This window comes from Octopus bimaculoides, chromosome 20 (genome assembly GCF_001194135.2).
Source record: "Octopus bimaculoides isolate UCB-OBI-ISO-001 chromosome 20, ASM119413v2, whole genome shotgun sequence".
NCBI classification, from domain to species: domain Eukaryota; kingdom Metazoa; phylum Mollusca; class Cephalopoda; order Octopoda; family Octopodidae; genus Octopus; species Octopus bimaculoides.
Genome location: NC_069000.1, coordinates 6,629,057 through 6,637,165, shown reverse-complemented (window position 1 = coordinate 6,637,165; position 8,109 = coordinate 6,629,057). Strand labels below are relative to the sequence as shown.

At 39.0% G+C, this 8,109-nt stretch overlaps 1 protein-coding gene across 2 annotated transcripts in view; it reads right to left on the bottom strand.

The window, feature by feature from the left end:
• Window positions 1-5,606, bottom strand: part of LOC106869183 (protein cereblon) — a 19,768-nt gene extending 14,162 nt beyond the window's left edge. Inside the window, exon 1 of one of the 2 annotated variants that reach the window (XM_014914808.2) lies at window positions 5,456-5,606. In XM_014914808.2, coding sequence (XP_014770294.1) covers window positions 5,456-5,516 — 61 coding nt within the window. In that variant the 5' untranslated portion in view covers window positions 5,517-5,606. The remainder of the gene's footprint in view (window positions 1-5,455) is intronic. The other variant, XM_052974939.1, reaches the window with a different exon arrangement.
• Window positions 5,607-8,109: the final 2,503 nt, after the last annotated feature.

Genomic DNA, 8,109 nt, shown 5'->3' with positions numbered 1-8,109 from the left:
TATATATATATATATATATATCTGTCATTGTGTGTATATCAATCTGTACACACGCACTGTCTTGTTAAATTTAGAGCTAAGAGTACATCATATTGCGGAGGTTAATTGTCAAAATATTGACGATCTCTGGGACAAAAGCAGGTAAATATTTACTTAGAAAGACATACTGGAAAACATCAAAACTAGATTAACATCTGTCAAGAAACAATTAATAATTATTATAATTATATCATTAGTATTATTATCGTTAATAATTATAATAACAGTGATAAATGTAATAAAAGTAATAGGACCAACAATCTCCCCATCAACCGAGCCAATAAACGAGAACAATTAATCCTTTACTGGAAGTCTTGGTATTCAAATGATTAAATACAATAAATTAGTGGATATTGAAATTTTAAAATATTAATTATTAGTTATAAACGGGGTAAATTTTCTTTGAGAAAAGTGGAGGAATGGCAAATGTGAGCGGTTAATTAATAATGAAACTACGCAATATCCCTATAAATATGTATTTGCGCACACGCTCACATCACACACAAATACATATATATTTATATATCCACGTATGTATATGTATATATTTATAAATTTATATATGTATGTGTGTGTGTGTATACATACACACACACACAGGTTTGCTTCCCAATCACATGGTCCTGGTTTCAGTCCCACTGCGTGGCACCTCGAGCAAGTGTCTTCTAGTATAGCCTTGGGCCGACCAAAGCCTTGTGAGTGGAAACTGAAAGAAGCCCATCGTACATATGCCTTTCTTCAGGAATGGTATCTTGTCGGAGCTTGCCCCCTCTCCCCGCTTTTTGACAACCTGTGTTGGTGTGTTTACATCCCCATAACCTAGCAGTTCGATGAAAGAGACTGATAGAATATGTGCCAAGCTTTAAAAAATAATTGGTGACATCGATTCACTTGACTAAAATCTTCAAATGGCTTTGCTAAAAGACACACACACACACACACAATTTAAACAAAAAGGGAGGTAAGGAAAATAGTTTGGAGTGGACATTGATGTGTACTTGATCGACATAGACGAATGCAAGTATATCAAATACCATGCAATATAAATCCTTGATTTATTAAAATTATCTCCACTTCTAGATGATGTGTCATAATTACGAAATAGCAATTAAGATCAGGTCCACACGAGAAGGGGAGATAATCTGGAGAAACAAAATTTCTACAAAACTGACATGCCATTTAGAGAAAAGGACAGCCTCATTGTGTGGATGTAAGAGGACAGTAGGGGAGACATGTTTCTGACTTAATTGTTGTCGTCACTGAAACAACTGTCCATCTTTATCTTCAGTGGCCAAAGAACCTAGTTCAGAAGTAGTATTAGATTTAAAAACCCATGATGTTGCATATAACAGGTTTTTATTTGGCTGGGTAGCTATTTCCAACACCAGTAATTGTTTACTCACTTGTTTCCTATATATTGAGTACACACTACTGAAAACACCCAGGAAGACAGAAATGCATCTAGCATTCTTAGTCACCACTGCTGGAATGATTTTCATCTCTCTCCGATATACATTGTTTTTGACACAGCACATCCATAAGAGACATTATCTCTGGATGAATACCAATGTAAATTTGCCTATCACTATGTATTTACAGTTAGTGTGATACATAAAGGGTTGGATGGCTGGTTATGTATTCATACAGGAGAGCAACCATATCAATGTGATATCTATGGTAAATCATTTTCTCATAATAGTAACTTAACAAGACACAAGCTTATTCATACAGGAGAGAAAAGAAAAGGGTAGTCTCTATAGTTTCTTGTTTGCTATATTTATTTAATATTCCTGTGTTTTATGCAATATTCACCTCCCACTCTTTTTTTGACCACTCATGCAGTTTCCTTTCCATGATGTAAGGGGTCCTCTATACCAAATCTCCTCCTCTTGGCAACCCTACACATTATTATTTCCTGAACATTGCATCCTGTAATTACATAACGACAGTTAAGACTTTCACACACAACTAAGGGCCACTCGCTCAAAATGAAAGGTAGACTGTATGATGCATGTGTGCAAAATGCCATGCTACACGGCAGTGAAACATGAGCCATGACTGCTAAGGACTTTTGAATGTTGGGCCTCACAGAGGCAATAACCAGAGACCGAGACCTTTGGAGATATGCTGTGATTGAGAAGACCTGGCAACTAAAGTAAGATCACAGTCATGGCCGATGCCAGTGTTGCATGTCAGGCCCTTTTAAAAGTACCCTTGACGCATAGGGCAATATGATCAAGTAAAACCAAAATCATAGCTGTGGCCAGTGACCCTGACTGGCTCCTGTTCCAGTGGTATATAAAATGCATCAACAGTACTGACTGGCCATATGTGGTGCAACACAAAATCTGTCCACCCACAGAAAAACATACCCTAACACAAATGTAGTGGTTAAGAGGCTGTAATATATATACATGTGTGCTAACAATTCTGCCAGCTCACCACCTTGGGTGATCTTAATATCAACCAGTTCTCTACGTATCTGCTATGTACTAAGTCTTTTTTCTATGTCAGCCTGCTTACCTGTGATCGAAATGCATTTCGTGCATTGGATACACAATTTAGAATACCTGCTTTTACCTTGCAAGTTACAGAGTGATCTTTTCTAGAATCGGTGCCATGAACAAAACACCCAGCACACTCTGTAAAGTGACTGGCATTAGAAGTGGCATCCAGCAATAGAAATAATGTCAAAGAAGATGTTGGTGCATGATGCAGTTTTCTGACTCATCAGACCCTGTCAATCCATCAACCCATGCCAGCATAGAAGCCAGATGATAAACAATGATGATGATGATGATGATGACTTTTGTCTGTACAGTGAGCCTGGCCACTTCCCTGTAGAGTTCTGTCTTCTTTCCTAAATCTCTGGAATCTGGGTTTTGCTTTCATGTCTGGAATTATTTTTGATTCTTCAATAAGTTTTTTTATGCTTTTTTGTTACATCCATAATCTGGACCAACAGTTTGATACCTGCTAAGCTTCCTCTTTCTCTTCCATGAAACTGTTGATGATGACATTGCGATAGTCAGTGGATACAATTCACTTCTACTGAACCTAATCAACAATCTGTGCTTGGTGCAAGTTCTACTTGGCCACAGTTTTTCACTATCTACTTGCAGTAATAGCTCTTTCCAATGTAGTTTCCATGTTCAGCAAACTCTCACACTAATGTTTCCAAGTTTTTTTTAACCCTTTTGTTTCCATATTCTAGTTGAAATACACAGCATTCGTTTCAGGGAGGGGACAACAAAAGACTGAGATGAATTGCAATTTGCCATGCTCACGAACACTCATCCTTCACAGCCAAAATGAAGCCTCCAAGAACATATCACCAATGTCTATTTCCCCCTTGCACCTAATCTGTACCTGTCAAATCTTCCCAGCAATACATTTTCATAACATACACCTCTTCCTCACTCTTCTGACTGTGGTACTATTGCTCAGCTGTTGTAATTATAAAAGGGGCCAAACTGCACAAATTCCTTCTTTTTGTGATACTAATAAACCCTCTTCTTGCAACCATTCCCCTTGCAATTAATCCCACACGCCCAACATCAGCCATTACCATTATACGTCCACCGAACACCCTTTCATCACTGCTGTTGACACTGCTTTTTGTAACTCATATCCACACCTAAAAACCTATACCTCACCTCTGTCACTGTACATCTTCTTCCCCTCCCACACTTCACCTCATCCTCCCTACCCAGCTATCCTTGATTCTTTCCCCCCCTCTCCTTCCTAGTCTCCCTCTATGCACCTTGTTGTACCTTGAGGGTGCACACTGATACCTCATCTCGGTCATCCTTTCTCCCTTTCTTGCTGGGCTACCCATGTATCTCCTCTGCAGCAAGACGCCTGTTCCTGTCCGTCCTTCCAACCTCAGCCTCTCTATGCCTGGTACAATGCACCTCCCTCAATACTGCACTCCCATTCTGAGAAAGTGGGGTCTTGCTGACCCCACTACTGCTGGTACCACGAAAAAAAAAAGCACACAATACACTCTGTTAAGTAGTTGGTGTTAGGAATGGCATCCAACTTTAGAACTTGCCAAAACAGACAATAGAGACCAACACAGCCCTCATGTCAGCATCCAATACATGCCAGTATGGAACATCGATGTTAAATGATGATGAAACAATGATTGATTGATATATAGATAGATAGATAGATAGATAGATAGACAGAGAGAGAGAGAGTTAGGTAGATAGACAGTCAGATAGCTATTTCGTTTTACCGTCGCAGCTATTAGTTTTGTCCTCTCCCTCTTGGCTAAGAAGATAAATACTTTAATATAAACACGACAGACAGCAGACATACACAGAGAGACAACAGACTGGGCAGAATAATTAAAGAGACAGCTAGCGAAATGACAGGTGTGTGCGTGTGTGTATGTATGTATATATATATATGTATATATATATATATATATATATATATATATATATATATATATATATAAAGATGTGTATGTGTGCAGAGCATGGGATCTTGGAAACAATTAAGATGGTTTCTCGTGTGTTGGGTGTTGTACGTAATTGTTGTTGTTTAGATCTCGTCACGTTGATTAAGCAGACTTATGATTAAAGATTTTTCCGACTATGACCAAGCCATCTTTTTATATATATACCAGGGACTAGAAGTAATTCGATGGAATTTTGTTTGTTATTTCTAACACGCATAGAGACTCCTTCCTTGGCTCCAGTGTCGTTAAGTCAGATTGTGTAAACCTATAATAACATTGAACTTCCTGAAAGGCTTTACAGTGGTGGCCATCAAATCCTTTAACTAGGTAATATCTGGGTCTACATTGCTGAATGTGTCCCTTCTTTATTTATAAAGCAGAAGGGAGATTTTGTTGCTATTTCTAGCATGTGAGGTAATCAGGTAAAGACTACGTCATTGGCACGTAGTCTTGTTTAGCCCCAGGTCAGTCTTGACTGAGTAAACTTACGACCAAAAAGCTTTCCAGTCATAAACATCCTGTCATTCCATCGGGTATGACATACCTAGGAGTACAGTATCCAATGTATACTTTCTATTTTGTTTTTGAGAGCCATTTAGGTGTCAATCTGAGGGACATGTACCTGTTATTTCTAGCAAAGTCGAGCGACCACGTACAAGCGTACCCTCTCGTTGGATCGTATTGTGTTGTGTGGTGTATTTTGATGAATGCATCATTGCGTTGTTGTGGGGTTCCCCGCTCTAGAACAATAACAAGTAGTTTTAATAGCGATTATAAACAAATCATTTTTACCATTCCATGACCCGTCATCAGCACCGCGACCGACCGCCACGAAGAAACTGTCCCCACTGCCGCCAAATCCCTAAAAGACATGCAATACATACACACACACACGTACACACATATATATACACAATATACAGATGTAAATGGGATGTGAGATCGTACCGCTTTCGGAATCAACAGCATCCAAATGATGACCCAACAGAGGTAGTAGTTCATCCGCCATGACTCATGTTTACTTCTGAACACATCTAAACACCTCAAAAAGCACTTCGTTTACCTCCCCTTCACCTTTTACTATTTCTAGTGATCCTCCTCTTCCTCCTCCTTCTCCTCGTCTACATTTAACTTTCTCTTCCTACCCTACCGCTCTCTCACCCTCTCTCTTTCTCTTTCTTGCTCTCTTCTCCCCTGCTCCACTTCCGCTGCTTCTCTACCTTTTTGCTGACTCTTTTCCCTCCACCCCCGCCTTCTACTTCAATTATCTTCTGCTTCTTCTTCCCCACCTCCACTTTTCACTCTCAACTGCTTCTCCTCCTACTACGTCTATAACTTACTCGTCTTCCTCCTCCTCCTCCTACTTCAGTTTTCCTGTCTTTTCTTTCTTGTCTCGAAGATAGTGATCACGTGATCTCGTCTTGGAACTTCGCAGTTTTATTTGAAAGCCATTAATATAAATGTATGTGTATATATATATATATATACATATATATATATATGTATATATATATATATATATATATAGGTATTTCTATATGCCATATGTATGTAGATGTACACACGCACATATATAGAGGCGATCTTATGCGCAGAAAAAGTAATACAACAATATGTATGTGTACATTTTTGTATTGGTTTCCCAAGATTCTTGATACGAAAACATTCTACACAGACTGATACACACACACACACTGACAAGGAAAAGCTTGAGGGTGAGTTCGAAATTCCGGTTCTCGTTACGGTGCTACAACCGGCGAGACTTCGAAGTCACTTTTAACATTTCATATGTATTTATATATGTGTCTCTCTCTCTCTCTCTCTCTCTCTCTCTATATATATATATATATATATATATATATATATATATATATATGTATGTGTGTGTATATGTGTATATATATATATATATATGTGTGTGTCTGTGTATAGCATAAAAGTCATAGGTGCCAAGCTGTATCGGCCTTTGCCTTAACCTTGGATAACATCGGTGGCTTGGAAAGAGCATGGGCACCTGCTCCTTTTCCACAAATAACCTTCCCGGATTGTGCCTAGGTGGGGAACTTTCTAGGTACGATCCCATGGTTGTTCGTGACCAAAGTGGGTCTTTCTCTCCCTTATAGCATAGCTGTGTGGTTAGGAGTTTACTTTCCAACCACATGGTTTCGGGGTCCAGTCCCACTGTTCTACCTTCGGTGAGGGTCTTCTACTATAGCCCCGGGGCAGGGTCAGATCCCTGGACGGAAACTGAAAGAATCTCATTGTGCGTGTGTGTGTGTGCTCCCAGCGTTTGACAACCGGTGCTGGTTTGTTTACGTCCCCCGTAATTTTGAGGTTCGGAAAACTCTTTTCCGTGAGAATAGGTTAGATTTAACAAGATCTAGCACCACATTTAAAAATAAGTGCTTTGGCCGATTTCTTCGCTTAAAATCCATCAAGGTACCCGGCATGGCCGTAGTCAAATGACTCGATAAAAAGATGATGTGTGTGTGTGTGTGTGTACAGAATGAACCATCAATGAAACCTCTTTGTGGTTGCTCGTTCTGCTAGATATAGCAGCTCCATCAATGAGTTCAGGAATTATCGTTTATGGAGTGAGCGACGTTAACAAACATTATTTTCATTGAATTGAAATATTCCCTTTAGTTGGAGAAAGGAAATAAATACCGGAATTTGTGAGCGACTCTTAAAGACAAGGGAGATAATTTGGTTGAGTTCAAGAATTAATTTTACGAAATCTATTTCCAAGCTTCGGGAAATAGGCAAGAGGGGACAACTAAGGAGGTTTCGACCTTATTGAACCTCATCAGTTTAGTGTTGTATACTGAAGCCTACTTCAATCAGTTGATAATAGCTGGCATACTCCGCTCCCCACATTACGGAAGCACTGCATTTTTTAAAAGCCTTACAGTAACGTAGAATTTCATAACGCAAAACCTTTTCATATTGCCATGTAGTATGGAAGTCATTGGGAAGAGCGTTCCACATTACAGAGGTCTAAATTAAGGCTTTCAGGAACGTGACGTTTCTGCAACTAGATATAGAAAAGATCTCGCGAAGATTTGAAACCGGTAATAATTTATCTTTAACCTTTTACTTGTTTGAGTCTTTGGATTGCGATCGATCCTAGTAATATTTTTAAGCCTGGTACTTATTCTGTCGGACTTCCTTTTGCCGAACCGTAAAATTACAGACACGTAAACGAGCCATCACTAATTGTCAATCGATGGTAGTGGACAAACACACACACACACACACACACACACGGCAGGCTTCTGTCAGTTTCCGCTTACTAAATCCACTCATAAGAATATATTGAACAATATAGTCGCTGTTGTCCGAACAGCATCCATGGGGGATCTACCAGTATCCCAAGTTTGAAAGACAGAATATACAAGTATACGAAGTTTTAAAGTGTTTCGGTAGAAAACACACTAAACAAAAAACAAATAAAAAGTGGCGCCCGCCAAAGTAGAAAGATCCATATATATATATATAGTACCAGGCTTAAAAATATTACTAAGATCGATCGCAATCCAAAGACTCAAACAAGAGATATTTTTATTTATCTTTTTACCCCCTAAACTTGAAGATTACCATAT